Genomic DNA, 18,085 nt, shown 5'->3' on the forward strand with positions numbered 1-18,085 from the left:
ACTGTGACCCACGTGTCTTCCTCCCGATGCCCCGGTGTGGCTAGTTGCCTATAACTCCTGTTCATTTTATTTCAGCTCGAACAGTTCATCCCGCCTGAGACCCAGGTTATAGCCAAAACCTAAAGGCTGCCTGGCCAATCAGCTTGCCCAGTAAATGTAAAGGCAGATGAGCCATGGAAAACTGCATTTAATTGGCCCCTTAATGGGCTAAATTGACAGGTTGATTTGTGGCGAGAGTCAGAGGTGTGTCTGCCACTGGAATATTGCATGAGCAATCATGTTGAAACACGTGCCCAATGTCTTCTCCCATGATTTCACACACGTCTGAGTCAGGCACGTCCCCACCTGCTCAACGTAAAATTCTGGCCAATGTTCATGGGTTATTGAAGTGAGCACAGTGAGAAGTCTCACAACACCAGGTTAAAGTCCAACAGGTTTATTTGGTAGCAAAATCCACCAGCTTTCAGAGCGCTTGCTACTCCTTCGTCAGGTGAGTGGGAGTTCTGATCACAAACAGGGCACAAAGACACAAACTCAATTTACAAAATAATGGTTGGAATGTGAGTCTTTACAGGTAATCAAGTCTCAAACGTACAGACAGTGTGAGTGGAGAGAGCGTTAAGCACAGGTTAAAGAGATGTGTATTATCTCCAGACAGGACAGTTAGTGAGATTTTGCAAGCCCAGGCAAGTCGTGGGGGTTACAGGTAGTGTGACATGAACCCAAGATCCCGGTTGAGGCCGTCCTCGTGTGCGGAACTTGGCTATCAGTCTCTGCTCAGCGACTCTGCGTTGTCGTGAAGGCCGCCTTGGAGAGCGCTTACCCGAAGATCAGAGGCCGAATGCCCGTGACCACTGAAGTGCTCCCCAACAGGAAGAGAACACTCTTGCCTGGTGATTGTCGACCGGTGTTCATTTATCCGCTGTCGTAGCGTCTGCATGGTCTCCCCCATGTGCCATGCCTCGGGACATCCTTTCCTGCAGCACATCAGGTAGACAGCGTTGTCCGAGTTGCAAGAGTATGTACCATGTACCTGGTGGATGGTGTTCTCACGTAGGATGATGGCATCCGTGTCGATGATCCGGCACGTCTTGCAGAGGTTGCTGTGGCAGGGTTGTGTGGTGTTGTCACTGTTCTCCTGAAGGCTGGGTAGTTTGCTGCAGACAATGGTCTGTTTGAGTTTGTGCAGTTGTTTGAAGGCAAGAAGTGGGGGTGTGGGGATGGCCTTGGCGAGATGTTCGTCTTCATCAATGACATGTTGAAGGCTCCGGAGAAGATGTCGTAGCTTTTCCGCTCCAGGGAAGTACTGGACGACGAAGGGTACTCTGTCCACCGTGTCCCGTGTTTGACTTCTGAGGAGGTCGGTGCTGTGGCGCGTCGGAACTGTTGATCGATAAGTCGAGCGCCATATCCTGTTCTTATGAGGGCATATTTCAGCATCTGGAGGCGTCTGTTGCGATCCTCCTCCATCCGAGCAAATCCTGTGTATATGGAGGGCTTGTCCATAGGGGATGGATTCTTTAATGTGTTTACGGTGGAAGCTGGAGAAGTGGAGCATCGTGAGGTTATCCGTGCGCTTGCGGGTACAGTGAAGTGCTGAGGTGACCGTCCTTGATGGAGATGTGTGTGTCCAAGAATGCAACTGATTCCGGAGAGTAGTCCATGGTGAATCTGATGGTGGGATGGAACTTGTTGATGTCGTCATAGAGTTGTTTCAATGATTGTTCACCATGACTCCAAAGGAAGAAAATGTCATCGATATATCTAGTGTATACCATCGGTTGAAGGTCCTGTGTGGTGAAGAAGTCTTGTTCGAACCTGTGCATGAAGATGTTGGCATATTGAGGTGCGAATTTGGTCCCCATGGCTGTTCCGTGTGTCTGGATGAAGAACTGGTTGTTGAAGGTGAAGACATTGTGGTCCAGGAACAAAGAAAAGAAAAACACAGCACAGGAACAGGCCCTTCAGCCCTCCAAGCCCGTGCTGCTCCCTGGTCCAAACTAGACCATTCTTTTGTATCCCTCCATTCCCATTCCGTTCATGTGGCTATCTAGATAAGTCTTAAACGTTCCCAGTGTTTCCGCCTCCACCACCTTGCCCGGCAGCGCATTCCAGGCCCCCACCACCCTCTGTGTAAAATACGTCCTTCTGATATCCGTGTTAAACCTCCGCCGCGCGCCCCCCCCCCGTCCCTCACCTTGAACCTATGACTCCTCGTGAACGTCACCACCAACCTGGGGAAAAGCTTCCCACCGTTCACCCTATCTATGCCTTTCATAATTTTATACACCTCTATTAGGTCACCCCTCATCCTCCGTCTTTACAGTGAGAACAACCCCAGTTTACCCAATCTCTCCTCATATCTAAGCCCCTCCATACCAGGCAACATCCTGGTAAACCTCCTCTGTATTCTCTCCAAAGCCTCCACGTCCTTCTGGTAGTGTGGCGACCAGAACTGGGCGCAGTATTCCAAATGCGGCCGAACCAACGTTCTATACAACTGCAACATCAGACCCCAACTTTTATACTCTATGCCCCGTCCTATAAAGGCAAGCATGCCATATGCCTTATTCACTACTGTCTCCACCTGTGACGTCACTTTCAAGGATCTGTGGACTTGCACACCCAGGTCCCTCTGCGTATCTACACCCTTTCTGGTTCTGCCATTTATCGTTTCGCTCCCCCTTACATTAGTTCTGCCAAAATGCATCACTTCGCATTTATCTGGATTGAACTCCATCTGCCATTTCTTTGCCCAAATTTTCAGCCTATCTATATCCTTCTGTAGCCTCTGACAATGCTCCTCACTATCTGAAAGTCCAGCCATTTCCGTGTCGTCCGCAAACTTACTGATCATCCCAGTTACACCTTCTTCCATGACCATTTATATAAATCACAAACAGCAGAGGTCCCAATACAGAGCCCTGTGGAACACCACTAGTCACAGGCATCCAGCCGGAAAAAGACCCTTCCACTACCACCCTCTGTCTTCTGTGACCAAGCCAGTTCTCCACCCATCTAGCCACCTCCCCCTTTATCCCATGAGATCCAACCTTTTTCACCAGCCTACCATGAGGGACTTTGTCAAACGCTTTGCTAAAGTCCATATGGACGACATCCACGGCCCTTCCCTCGTCAACCATTCTCGTCACTTCTTCAAAAAACTCCACCAGGTTAGTGAGGCATGACCTCCCTCTCACAAAACCATGCTGACTATCGTTAATGAGTTTATTCCTTTCTAAATGCGCATACATCCTATCTCTAAGAATCCTCTCCAACAACTTCCCGACCACGGACGTCAAGCTCCCCGTCCTATAATTATCCGGGTTATCCTTCCTACCCTTCTTAAATAACGGGACCACATTAGCTATCCTCCAATCCTCTGGGACCTCACCTGTGTCCAGTGATGAGACAAAGATTTGCGTCAGAGGCCCAGCGATTTCATCTCTCGTCTCCCTGAGCAGCCTGGGATAGATTCCATCAAGCCCTGGGGATTTGTCAGTCTGTATATTCCCTAAAAAACCTAACACTTCCTCCCTTGTAATGGAGATTTTCTATAACGGGTCAACACTCCCCTCCGAGACACTCCCAGTCAACACATCCCTCTCCTTTGTGAATACCGACGCAAAGTATTCATTTAGGACCTCCCCTACTTATTTGGGCTCGAAGCATAATTCCCCACTGAATGAAGTGGATGAAGCGGATGAGTTGTAAAATCTGGAGACTGGCAGTTGTCAGCGTTGAGTACAGAGGCAGTTGCAGCAATGCCATCGTCGTGGGCGATGCTGGTGTCGAGTGCTGAGACATCCATTGTGATCAGGAGTGCTCCTGGTTCAACTGCTCCATGTGTGCTGAGTTTCTGTAGGAAGTCCGTCGTGTCGTGACAAAAGCTGGGGGTTCTTTGTACAATGGGTTTCAGGATGCCCTCGACATAGCCGGAGAGGTTCTCGCACAGGGTCCCATTGCCCGATACGATGGGACGGCCGGGTGTGGTTTCCTTTTGTATCTTCGTGAGGCCAAGTTCCGCACACATGAGGACGGCCTCAACCGGGATCTTGGGTTCATGTCACACTATCTGTAACCCCCATGACTTGCCTGGGCTTGCAAAATCTCACTAACTGTCCTGTCTGGAGACAATACACATCTCTTTAACCTGTGCTTAATGCTCTCTCTACTCACATTGTCTGTACCTTTAAGACTTGATTTCCTGTAAAGACTCGCATTCCAACCATTATTTTGTAAATTGAGTTTGTGGCTTTGTGCCCTGTTTGTGAACAGAACTCCCACTCACCTGACGAAGGGGCAGCGCTCTGAAAGTTAGTGGATTTTGCTACCAAATAAACCTGTTGGACTTTAACTTGGTGTTGTGAGACTTCTCACTGTGTTTACCCCAGTCCAATGCTGGCATCTCCACATTATTGAAGTGAGGTCGGGGGAAGGGAGGGGACGGCCACCATGGTCTGAATCTACCATCAACAACTCATTTACCGATAAGGTGGATAGAACAGTGTGAAGGGTATCAGCTGATGTGACTGGACAATGAGAAATATCCAGGTTTGAGACGATAAGCAGCATTAACCATCCAATTGGAATAGAAACTAATGAGTACTAATTTACCACATGACTGTGGCCCTGTAGCACAAAAGAAACGATGATATATATCACTATTTGGAAGCTCTGTCACTTAATTGGAGATGATAGTGTTCCCATATTTTTCCCACTTGTCCTGGATAGTTGGATCTGTTAACTCGGGGGCGGCTAGTTTTCAAATGGATTGGATTAAAAGAGCCCTCTTGACCTTTTCAGGAAAGCAAGAAATTTCAGGAACACTGAAATTAAACAACAATAGAAACCATTGAATCCCCAGAGTGCAGAAGGAGGCCATTCACCCCATCGAGTCTGCACCGACTCTCAAAGAGCATCTTTCCCAGGCCCACTCCACCACCCTGTGCTCATAACCTTGCACGTTTAACATGGCTAATCCACCTAACCTACACATATTTGGACACCATTGGGTAAATGATCATGTCCAATCCATCTAACCTGCAAATCTATCGGACTGTGGGAGGGAACCGGAGCACCCGGAGGAAACCCACACAGACACGGGGAGAACATGCAAACGCCACACAGACAGTTACTTGAGGCCCGAATTGAACCTGGGTCCCTGGCGCTGTGAGGCAGCAATGCTAAGACAAAAAATTCCCGTGTTACATCAAAATCGAAATCTATCTGAAGCCAATAAACTGAAGCTAGGTTGTGTGACAAATTGTACATTTTTAATGAATTGATTATACAGATTAATGGAAAGTAGCACATGTGTTGTATCTGCCTTTCCACACATTGTTTCTGGTTCTGCCATTCTCCTCTCTTCCCCTCTATGGAAGTGACCCAGCAGCGAGGACCTGCATGGAGAGTGGCAGAGAGATGTGAGGAAAAGTTTGAATGAAGTGGGGAAATGGTAAGGATGGTGGGGGAAGTGCAAAGGCGAGTGGGGGAAGCGGCTGTCAGGAAACCACTTGGAAATTCCAATGAAACTGTTAGTTTTTCATATGTTTACCAATTACCAGTTCTTAATGCAGCATTGAGCTGGGACCGTGTCTGCATTGGGATTCTCCAGATTAACTTGGAATTAAAGTGTTTGATACAGGATCTCCCAGGGATGTCACTCACTATGATGTCACAGGCTCTGATACCACATCTGAGCATGTGCAGGACGTGTTCCCCCAGGTGTTGTAGCAAAGCAAATAAACACAGCTTTAATAACCTGGTTCACAGGAGGATTCGGTTGTTCGGAATGAGAGGAATGTGACCGTCTGGGTAGAAAATTGATAATGTGTTGGTATTTCTTTGCTTTCACAGATCCAAACTCTACACTCACTGAGTTCTTCACAAATTGCGACGATTACCTGTTGCTTCAATTAACTAAATTTTACCGGGATAGACTGGAACAGGCGATTGAAGAAGGGGTGGAAGGTTTGGCTCTCATGTTAATTGGCGAGGACCATTTCAGTGGACAAGAATATCAGGTAAGATGTAGATTGAATTCCATCTCTTCACACATCACAGAACCTACAGAATAGAAACAAAGAAATAATGTGGAATAAATACCTCAGTCTGTCTACTACATCTTCCTACATGTTGTCGTTTGCATGATGCACTGAAAATTGAATTGTTGACTAATCATACCAATCAATAGGTCTACAGCAGTCCCATGTTTGGAATGAGACAAACCCCAGTGTTTTAGAACTTTTGGAGCCATAAAAAGGCCAGAATTATTTTGGAAGTGACATGATCACACTGACAGGAACCTTGCTTCAGCAGGTGGTGGGGATCCAGGAACCTGCTGTCCTTATTAAAGGTGGCAGCTTCTACACAAACCTGTCAGCCCAGTCAGACAGCCGGTACCTCAGCAGCAACGCCATAAGCTGCATCTGGAGGGTGAGTGCAGATCAATGGCCATGAGCCCTGAAATTCAGACAAGTTAGGTCTGGGGGCCAGAGAGAAACCAGACCCCAGAAAGATCGGGTTTCTTTGAGGGCAGGCAGCACCGATGCCTTGGCATATCTATTGCCCCAAAGGATAGGCCCATCTGTGCACCAAATAGTGTCCAATAAAGAGGCCTTCCCCGAGAATCGATTTTGAGGCCACCATCTGGAATGCCATCAAATGCCTTCCTCTGCCATTTTGCCACCATTCCAAGGTTGATCCTGGGTTTACTTTCTCCTCCAGCAATCACTTATTCTAACCTGAACCTGATACTTACTATCTGTTAGTTAATATCCCATCCAGTTGGACCAGTCCTGCTTCTTGCTCTCCTTTGCTATTAATTTATTATCCAATATATCAACAAAATAAAATTAACTTCTACATCACAACATATTTTAACCACTTTACACTAAAAAAATATCCAGTCTGACCCATAAGACTGTAAATGTGTGACCTCTGACTGAATGTTGGAAACAATCCGTGAACATGTACTTCAGCGTAAGGCCACAATTGATTTGCCCTTTAATCTTCACAACTCTCGTCTAATGAGTCCGAAATTCTCAAATCTCTGTTATAACATCAATCCATTCATCTTCAGTAACATCCAGATATATTCTCAGGACAGTTTTCTAATTGCTTTTATTTTCCTATAATGGAGGGTCCGAAATAATCCGTAACTGAGTGGAACTCTGACCCTGTGCTCTGGGTTTGGATGGCACTCCTCCCCAGGGAAACATCAGCATCTTGAGCACATCTACTCTGTAGTGTATCTTTAAACTGCTGAAGAACACCCTAAAGCCAGAGGACATTGTGTGATAAAGTTACTGGAATGTTATGAATCACATCTATAAGGACTGTTGTCACCAAAAGGGGATTTTGCTCTGAGTTCATTCAAGCAAAGATCTTCAGGGGATGTTTAACAGTTCTATTAAGTGTATTCTTTCCCTTATTTGAATCATTTGTTAACCTTAATGCAGCACCATCACAATTGGCCTGAGCTACTTTTTCAGAAAATCTTTGCAGAATAGAAAAATTTAAAAAAACATTTTGGCAGCTGTTTCAAGCTTCCCTTTGAGGTTCGTGCAGCCTTCTATGTGCACTACCTCATTCAGACCACCACTCACGGCTGAGACTGCAGATGTCTTACTGTCCCTTCTGCCTCTCGACTTTCCTCACCTCCTGAAGACATTTCTGTACACCCTGCTTTGTATTAGGTTCATGGTCCGATTTCTCCTCTTTTTGTGTGTTGTAAACTCTGAATGTAAACTGGTGATGAATGTTAAAACTTTGTGAACATGGTTAGTGACATTTCACACTAACTGTAAACATGCAAAATAATGGATTGAGATATTTCAGTTAATTATGTGAAAATGATTGAATTGTTATCGTTGGTTGATTTTGGTGATTGATAAATCAACAATGTTTTGATTCATCTGTGGTAATTCCTGAGACAGCTACAGCACGGGATTACTTGTGTGCCAAACTGAGAGCGGTATTCCAGCCATTAAATTTAGTTTATTCACATTCATTTGAAGGAATGATGGAATCGAGATGTGTGGAGAATACTCATCAATTTTCAGAATGACATTTCACCTCAAGAAGTCGCTGCTTCCTGTCCTCAAAACATCTGGGAAATCCCATCCCTGAGCAAGTCCTTTCCTTCCCTTTCCCAGTGTTTACCTTTCACACCTCTCATCAATATATTCATTATTATTCTTCACAGAAAGTCAGTGAGCTCGTGCAGAACGGAAACAGAGCGGGCAGTTCCAAACTTCTCCTCAATCTGGTTATGGAGAAAGGACCTCGGGCTCGAAGGATGATGTGGGAATCCTTTGTGAAAATGCACCACAGTTTACGGAAATTGGGCACAATACTGAGAGAAATACGGGAACTTGGTATGGTAAAATCACACTGAATTCAGTTTCAGACCCAAACACTGCAAACGTTACTACAATATTACACAGACCTGATTTCATGGAAGTTAATTCTTTTCAACAGGTTCTGATCCAATTAATTATATGAAAGTTGGAGAGGAATTATCAGAAATACCCAGCCACCTGAAAGGTAAGGGAGGGAATGGGGATTTCAGACAATTCATTTGACTTGTGAGAAGCTGGGTATTTGAAAATACATCTTTGCCTCGAGGTTATCAGAATTAGAGATACAGAAATTCATAGGGTCGAGAAGCAGGACTAAAACTTGTTTGGAAATCATCAATTCTTGTGAATTCAGCATCGATGTAAGATTCAATCCATGTGACTTCTGACATTTCTTGTAATTATAGGGATATTGCTTCACTTCCTTAAATTCACAAAACCGCATACATGCTTGGCAGGGCCCTGATACAGTTTTAAACACTGTACTCACCTGGCAGGATCCTGATTCACTGAGAAACCCTGTACTCACTTGGCAGGATCCTGATTCACTGAGAAACCCTGTACTCACCTGGAAGGATCCTGATTCACTGAGAAACTCTGTACACACCTGGAAGGATCCTGATTCACTGAGAAACTCTGTACACACCTGGAAGGATCCTGATTCACTGAGAAACTCTGTACACACCTGGGGCGGCACGGTAGCACAGTGGGGCGGCACGGTAGCACAGTGGTTAGCACTGCTGCTTCACAGCTCCAGGGTCCCGGGTTCGATTCCCGGCTCGGGTCACTGTCTGTGTGGAGTTTGCACATTCTCCTCGCGTCTGCGTGGGTTTCCTCCGGGTGCTCCGGTTTCCTCCCACAGTCCAAAGATGTGCGGGTTAGGTTGATTGGCCAGGTTAAAAATTGTCCCTTAGTGTCCTGAGATGTGTAGGTTAGAGGGATTAGTGGGTAAAATGTGTGGGGGTGGGGCCTGGGTGGGATTGTGGTCGGTGCAGACTCGATGGGCCGAATGGCCTCCTTCTGCACTGTAGGGTTTCTAGGATCCTGGTTCACTGAGAAATCCTGCACATACCTGGGCAGAGCCTGATACACTGAAATGCTGTAGACACCTGGCAGAATCCCGATACGTTGTAGACACTTGGCAGGATCTGCACACGCTGTGCCCACCTGGCTGTGTCCTGAGGCGCTGTGCCCACCTGGCTGTGTCCTGAGGCGCTGTGCCCACCTGGCTGTGTCCTGAGGCGCTGTGCCCACCTGGCTGTGTCCTGAGGCGCTGTGCCCACCTGGCTGTGTCCTGAGGCGCTGTGCCCACCTGGCTGTGTCCTGAGGCGCTGTGCCCACCTGGCTGTGTCCTGAGGCGCTGTGCCCACCTGGCTGTGTCCTGAGGCGCTGTGCCCACCTGGCTGTGTCCTGAGGCGCTGTGCCCACCTGGCTGTGTCCTGAGGCGCTGTGCCCACCTGGCTGTGTCCTGAGGCGCTGTGCCCACCTGGCTGTGTCCTGAGGCGCTGTGCCCACCTGGCTGTGTCCTGAGGCGCTGTGCCCACCTGGCTGTGTGCCGAGATGGAGATGCATTTCCATACGGTCGCATGTGGCATACAGTTTTCTCCCTCCGAGTGTGCACAGCACCACAGGTAAAAATAGTAAAAATCTGCTATGATCGCATTCAGCTGCTGAGCAATCTGTGCCCCAACTCCAGCAATATCCAGAACTCTGCTGCAGAAACATCACTGAAGGATTCAAACGTTGAACGACTCGAATCTCCATTGTTGTGCAATCAGGATTACGTGGGGGTTTGTACTGTCTACAATACACGGCAGTTTGGATAGTATTCACCATTAGAGAGAAAATATTACCTGCAAAGAAATCTGCATTCAGTAAATATAGAATCAAGTGAGGATATGAAAATTTTCTCGGCTTTTGTTCAATTTCAAATGAGATTTCCATTAACTTTTAATGAATTAAATCTATTTTCAGCAAAGTGGTCTTGAGAATTTACTTATTAACGCCAATAACAATAATAAACATTTTCTCTCTGTTCTGATTGAAGATGTTCAACAGAAACACAAGGAGTCACTCCGGGTACAAACTGAAACACTGAGAGTGAACACTATCCTCATAAAGGAGAAGGTTAAGATTTTCCAGCTGGTTGATCGATACGCTGAGCTAACGGTTATTTCTACTGTTCGAGATCGGACACTTGTCGAACATGAACTGCTGGCAAGGGGCCGAGACCATGAAGAATGGAGAGAGAAACATCTCCGGAAAGAACTGGAAAAAATCCGAACTGATCAATTGTTTCAGAGCAGCTTTTCCCAGACGGGCAGTTTGCTGCAGAAAATTAGGAGATTATTCCACCAATCCCATTCTGAATCCAAATCTGGGAATTCAGCAGCAGTGAGCGGAGTCCCGGGAATTGGAAAAACAACAATGGTACAAAAGATTGTTTATGACTGGGCCACTGGGAAAATATACCCACACTATCAATTTGTTTTCAGTTTTAAATTCCGGGATTTGAACACTATTAACTGTAGAATAAACCTGAAGAATCTGATATTGGATCAGTATCCTTACTTTGGAAATATTCTTGGAGAGCTCTGGAAGAACCCAGAGGGATTGCTGTTTATATTCGATGGTTTGGATGAATTCAAGGACAGTATTGATTTTGCCGACAATCGGAGAAATACAGAACCTCAGTACATGTGCACAGATCCTGAATGCTGGTGTGAAGTGTCTGACATTGTGTACAGTTTAATACAGCACAAGCTGCTCCCAGGATGTTCAGTGTTAGTGACCAGCCGCCCCACTGCATTACATTTATTGGAAAAGGCTGAGATCAGTGTCTGGGCTGAAATCCTGGGATTTGTTGGTGATGAACGGAAGGAATATTTCAACAAGTTTTTTGGAGATCAGGCGGTGGCAACAGCTGTTTTCAAACACGTGGAGGAGAACGAGATCCTGTACACCATGTGTTACAACCCTTCCTACTGCTGGATCCTCGCTCTGTCACTGGGTCCCTTCTTTATACAAAGAGACAGGAAACGGCAGCAAGTTCCCAAGACCATCACCCAACTATATTCCTACTATATTTACAACATTCTGAAAAACCATGGCCGAGAGATTGAAAACCGTCGTGATGTGTTACTGAAGCTTGGTGAGATGGCCTACACAGGAGTCTCCGAGAAGAAGATTGTGTTTAGAGATGCAGATTTGATTGAGTACAATCTACAACCTTCCCAGTTCCTGTCTGGGTTCCTGATGGAACTTTTGGAGAGAGATGATTCTGCCCAGAGTGTGGTTTATACATTCCCACACCTCACCATCCAGGAGTTTGTAGCTGCACTCACACAATTCCTGACTCCAGATCCCAGGGATATCGGGAAACTCCCCCGTAAAGCCCACAGCGAGAAAGATGGGCGATTTGAGATATTTCTCCGTTTTGTTGCTGGTCTCTCCTCCCCACAGTCAGCTCGACCCCTGGAGAAGTTTCTGGGTCCATTTCTTCATCAAACAACCTGCCGAGTGATTGACTGGGTGAAGGAGAAGGTTGAAGGGCAGATTGGAGACACACAGACTGAAACTGGGAAGAGGAAGCTCCTGAACACATTCCACTACCTGTTTGAGTCTCAGAATAAAGCACTGGCTCGGAACACAGTGGGATCGGTGGAAACACTTTCATTTAGCGGATTGCGACTGACCCCGATTGACTGTGCGGTCCTGTCTCATGTCATTGGACTCTGTGATACAATTAAACACCTCGATCTACGGCGATGCTACATTCAGTGTGAAGAGCTCCGGCGGCTGGGACCCGTTCTACACAAATGTCAGGAGTTGAGGTAACTGTTTGGTCTCAGAGCGGATATTTTCATTGTTGAGAAGCCATTTCCTTTGTTTCTCTCTTGACGTCCTTGAATGAACATGCCTCTGTTTTATGAGAACAATGTCCAATGGTCACAAAGTGTGGGACAATGGCGCAAAGTAATAATGCTCATTTGAGAGCAGATGCAGATATGATGGGCCGATTGGCCTCCTTCTGAACCTGTAATAAATCTAGATTCTCTGATAAAACTACATCATTACAAGAAGGCAGATTTTTGTGGGCAAATAGGCATTGGCAATAAATGTTGGCATAACCAGCGATGCCCACATTCCTTGAATGAATAAAAACATTGTTGGGATGAATTTTAAATGATTAGAGCTGCAAAAGCCTCCCTCCAAAATCTGAAAAAGGATCTTTCCCCCGCCCAACAGAAACCATCTGATTCTGTACGATGCTATTCAGAAATTAGTTTCTCTTGTTCGGTACAGCTTACAGTGTGTTAATTATTATCAGGATTATTTTACTGCGCTCTACCTCTGTTATGTATTACAGTAGGTGTGTGTTATATTGGGACAATGTCCCTTTATCAGTCACGTGATCACTGGTGACATCATCAGTTCGGGTTCCTTTCTGAATCCCTGCATTGCGCTGCCTCTACTGGCAGCCTCTGTGAACTCCGTCTTGCTTCCTGGATTAACTGGTTGTAACTGAAACTTGGTGCTTCTATCATTCATTGTGGGCCTCTAAATAGAAGCAACCATTTCTTTAACCTCTCACTCTTACAACATCGTAAACGTTAAATTAAAATGCAGGGACAGTTTAAAGTGAAACCAAAAACCTGCAGGCAGCTTTGTTTAACATGAAGTGAAATTAAAGTTTTGGCCCTTTCTGAGCTCACAAGCACAGAAACACAAATTAAACTTAAACTCATGAATTATTGTCTAATGCCCACAAGCATAAACTATGACATAACAGTAAAGCCCAAGATGCTGTACTCTTTATTAACTGCTACCTACACTTGCCCTGCTAACGGCAATGATCGATGTACATCTACATCCAGTCCCTCTGCTCCTGCAATCCGTTAACAATTCTACCGATTATTTTATATTGCTTGCTCATATGACTCAGATTGCATCAGATGACTCTGGAATATCCATGTCCACCACATCAACAGCAGAACCACCACTGACCCTTTCTGTTGCATCTTCCAATTCACCATAATATAAATCCAGTCGCAAACGGCAATTTTTTTTACCAACCAATGAATTTAGTTTTCCTCTGTGTCACTATTAGATTTACCATTTCCTTTTTGAACGAAACGTGGGCCGGCTCAGAGTAGCTGAATGATCAACTCCCCTCCGACCCTCGGCTAAGTTTAACACTACTGCTCCAGGCTGGAGCCACAGATTTGACGAAAATGAATTAACCCACTCTTTTAGGTTGTGGTTCCTATCTCCTGGCCTTCTCTTCATCCACTCCAACAAACTGAGATAGCTGGGAATTGAACCCGTATCAACTGCTTGGAAAGCAACTATGCTCACTATTATATCACCATCATTGAATTTAGGTACTCCTGTGCTGTAGGTGCACCCACCATGCTGTGAGAAAGAGAGTCCCAGGACTTTGACCCAGTCACTGTGAAGGAATGGCGAGATACTTCCAAGTCAGGATGGTGTGCATTTTTGAAGGAAACTTCCAGGTGGTGATGTTTCCATTCATCTGCTGTCCTTATCCTTCCAAAGATAGTAATCACAAGTTTGGACGGTGCTGTGTAATTAGCCATTGGGAGTTGTTGCATCTTGTAGATGGTACACACTGCTAGCACTGTACCTCTGGTGGATGGAATGAATGTTGAAGGTGATGGGTGGAGAACCAGTCAACAAGCAGAGTTATCATGGATGGTGGCGAGCTTTCTGAATCTTGAGCTGCACTCATGCAGACAAGTGGATGGTATTCAATCAAATTCCTGACGTGTCTTGTAGATGGTGGAAATGTATTTGGAAGTCAGGAGATGAGTTACTCTGTGCAGAGTTCCTGGCCTTTAATCGTCTCTAAAATCCAGAGTATTGATATGTCAAGTCTGTTCCTGGCCAATGGTAGCATCCAATGTGCTGATAGTCAGGATTCAGATGATGATAATCCCATTGAATGTGAAGGGAGATGATTGTATTCATTCTTGGTGGAGATGGTCATCGCCTGGCACTTGTCAGCCTTCCTTGAATATTGTTCAAGCCTGGCTAAATATGGACAGCTCCTGCATCACTGTCTTGCAGAGCCGAGAATGGTGCTGAACGTTGTGCAGACATCAGCAAACATCTCCACTTCTGACCTGATGATGGAGGAAATGTAATTGATGAAGCAGCTGAAGATGATTGGGCCGAGGACATTCCCCTGAGAAATTCCTGCTGTGATTTCCTGGAGATGAGATGACCCTCTCTTCACCCTCTCCAATAAACTGAGATAGCTGGGAATTAAACCCGTATCAACTGCTTGGAAAGCAACTATGCTCACTATTATATCTCTGGAATTGCATTTAGGGACTCATGTGGTGTAGGTGCACCCACAGTGCTGTGAGAAAGAGAGTCCCAGGATTTTGACCCAGTCACTGTGAAGGAACGGTGATATGTTTCCAAGTCAGGATGGTGTGTATCTTGGAAGGGAACTTCCGGGTGATGATGTTTCTATTCATCTGCTGCCCTTGTCCTTTCAGGGATAGAAATCACAAGACTGGACAGTGCTGAGCAACGAGCCATGGTGAGTTGTTGCACTGCATCTTGTAGATGGTCCAACAACCATAACTATCTTCCTTTGTGCTGGTATTGCTCCAAACAGCAGATAGTTTTTTTTTCTCTCATTTCCATTGACTTCAGTTTTTCTCTGGCTCCTTTTTGCTACATGTAGCCATATGCTGCCTTGATGTCAAGGGCAGACACTCTCCCCTCTCATCCTGAGTTCAGCTCTGTTGTCCGTGTTTGCATCAAGGCTGTAATGAGGTAGGGGGCTGAGTGACCCTGAGTAAGCACAAGCTTCAAGTCAGATAGCAGGTCATTGCTAATTAAGTGTCACTTGTTAGTCTCGTTAGCCTTCCATTACTGTGCTGATGATCGAGAGGAGACTGATGGGGTGGTAAATGGACAGATTGGATTTGTTCTTTCCTTTTTGTGTACGGTCAGATCTGGACAATTTCCCACTATTTTGGGTAAACATCAGTGTTGTAGCTTCACTGGAACAGCTTGGCGAGGAACAGAGCAACTTCTGGAGCAGTAATCTTCAGTACAGTTACTGGAATATTGTCAAGATCTGTGGTCTTTGCAGTATCCATTATCTTTAACTATTTCTTGACATCATGTGGAGTGAATGGAATGAGCTGATATCTGTGATGTTGTGGCCCTCTGGATGGTTCAGCCACTGAAGTTAGTTACTAATAATTGAGCCATATCTTTTGCACTGATGTGCTAGTCTCCTCCATCATGAGGATGGGATATTTGTGGAGCCGCCTCCTTCTGTTGTTTCATCGTCCACCATCATTCACAACTAAATGTGGCAGGACTGCAGAGCTTGCATCTGAGCCGAGGAAACCAGAATTTCCTGAATGAGGAAACCTGCTGCTGGAAAATCTCCAGTCAAACTGTCAGTGATATGAAACAGGATTTTCGGATAATCCTTTTCCTATGTGAGGATCTACTGGGAAGTAGGAACTCATGGTAATTCCCGGAGATAGAACACGAGCCAGACCTGCAGAAAATGTAGAGCCTGTTTACTGTGGAATGTAGTGGGAGACACCCCTCCCCTATAAACTAATCAAACAGAAATATTTCAACTTTCTAATGGGAGAATAATCTTTCCTTGTTGTATCAAATCTCGGGGATGGATCTTAAAGCAACAGTTAGCACAGTTTCACACTTTAACTCACCCTGAGATATTATACAGATGTTACAATGTCAGTAGTTAAGAAGCACAGGGAATCCCGAGCGATCCACTCTCACAGCTTTATCATTTAACCCTCAGTAAAATGTACAATTCTCATAAAATTCTGGATTTATGTAACAGCAGAAATGATTTGAATTTTTGGAAACTTAGCAGGGTCAGTGAGATTCAGGAGGGTAATTCTGATGATCAGGAAATGAGACCAGAATGTGGGACATGTTTAAAAATGACTTGCTTGTTCACAGGATGTGGGCATCACCTCCTCTAGGGGCCATTAGCAGTGGGAAATAAATGCTGGTCTAGCCAGCAACACCCATATCCCATGGACAATTAAACAAAATATACATTTTGAGAGGTGTAAAACTGGTTTCCCCCAGTAGGCAAACCAGTGAGAGTGAATTGTTGAATTGTTTCAATGCTGACTATTGCCTTTTCCATTCAACAGAAAGGGTTTGATGTTTGATTTAATATTGTCACATTTATTAGTGCCAAAGCATAACGTACATAGGGAAGGAAAAGAAAGAGTCCAGAATGCAGTGTTACAGTCACAGCTGGGGTGTAGAGAAAGATCAACTTGGATGAGATATAATATCATAACTTGAATCAGTTCACCACTCATGCTAAGTTTCTGACACAAAAATAGATCCAGCTATTTTTCTGCTGAACATTAATCTGAATTTAATGTGTTTTTCACTTCCTCTATTTAGTCTGGATGGCAATAAAGTGGGAGATTCAGGAGTTAAACTACTGTCTGCGCCTCTGAGGAATCCAGAATGTAAAATACAGAAACTGCAGTAAGTATCAGACTGTGTGAGATTGTGTTAATAATCAGTGGATGTCTGACACTGTAAATTATTATCGGTGTCAGTAATAGTGACATTAATAACCATTCCACGTCATTCCTGTCAGTATTCGTGTTAAACACCACAGATTTACTCTGATTCCTGTAATCTTTCTCTCTCTGATCTCCAGTTTGGAGAGTAACAGCCTCCGATATTCTCACCTCTGCTCTCAGTACAAACCAGTCAGTGATGTGTCTGAACCTGAGTTACAATAACCTGCGAGATTCAGGAGTGAAAGAATTAACTAATCATTTAGAATTATTTTCAAAACCATTCATGAGAATAAAAAAGATGGACAAATCAATTAAATGTTTATAGAATTATCAGATATGGCTGGTCATGTGTTCAGTTTAGTTTAATTTATCATTCAGATTATAGATGTTTATGTCTGTCGGCTTCTCAGTTTGATCAAACGTAGAAAACTGCTGTATATTGGTAAGGCAGATTACAAATTACATGGAATTCTGATGAGTTTTATCCCGAGGGATCCACTCTCAAATTTATGTTCAACGGCGCTTAAGGAGCATCTTAAAATAGAATGCATAGGACTGTACCTTTCATTTATAGGAAGCTGACAGTGGCTTTCCCCAGTAACCAGTACTGTGTTATAACGACTCATTTTCTTTGCATATACTACCAAATGAGACTTGGGTTTACCTAAAAATGAGATGTGAACCTGGTAAAGCTCCAGCACACGGCCACCAGACAACAGAGCGGACCATATGATAGACCGAGCTGAATCACACCAAAACCAATGGATCAATCCGAGATCTGCTCTCTTGCCATATACGGTCATAAAAAGTGCTGGACATGCCACAAATGTTGGACATGCCGGTTACATTAGGCGACACAGTGGCACAGTGGTCAGCACTGCTGCCTCACAGCGCCAGGGACCAGGGTTCAATTCCGGCCTTGGGTGACTTTATGTGTAGAGTTTGCACGTTCTCCCAGTGTCTGTGTGGGTTTCCTCTGGGTACTCCAATTTTCTCCCACAGTCCAAAGATGTGCAGGTTCGGTTGCTTGGCTATACTAAGTTGTCCCGAGGTGTCTCAGGGTGTGTAGGCTACGGGGATGAGTGGGCCATATATGTGGAGTTCCAGAGATAGGCCTGGATATGATATTCTTTCAAAGAATTG

General features: G+C 45.1%; 1 protein-coding gene across 2 annotated transcripts in view; it reads left to right on the forward strand.

Moving 5' to 3' along the window:
* Positions 1 to 18,085, forward strand: part of LOC144487066 (NACHT, LRR and PYD domains-containing protein 3-like) — a 73,285-nt gene that overhangs the window by 17,486 nt on the left and 37,714 nt on the right. For both annotated transcript variants that reach the window (XM_078205118.1, XM_078205119.1), the window contains exons 3-7: positions 5,860 to 6,026; positions 8,210 to 8,381; positions 8,485 to 8,550; positions 10,411 to 12,196; positions 16,815 to 16,901. In XM_078205118.1, coding sequence (XP_078061244.1) covers positions 5,860 to 6,026; positions 8,210 to 8,381; positions 8,485 to 8,550; positions 10,411 to 12,196; positions 16,815 to 16,901 — 2,278 coding nt within the window. The remainder of the gene's footprint in view (positions 1 to 5,859; positions 6,027 to 8,209; positions 8,382 to 8,484; positions 8,551 to 10,410; positions 12,197 to 16,814; positions 16,902 to 18,085) is intronic.

The sequence above is a fragment of the Mustelus asterias genome, unplaced genomic scaffold (assembly GCF_964213995.1).
Source record: "Mustelus asterias unplaced genomic scaffold, sMusAst1.hap1.1 HAP1_SCAFFOLD_570, whole genome shotgun sequence".
Lineage (NCBI taxonomy): Eukaryota > Metazoa > Chordata > Chondrichthyes > Carcharhiniformes > Triakidae > Mustelus > Mustelus asterias.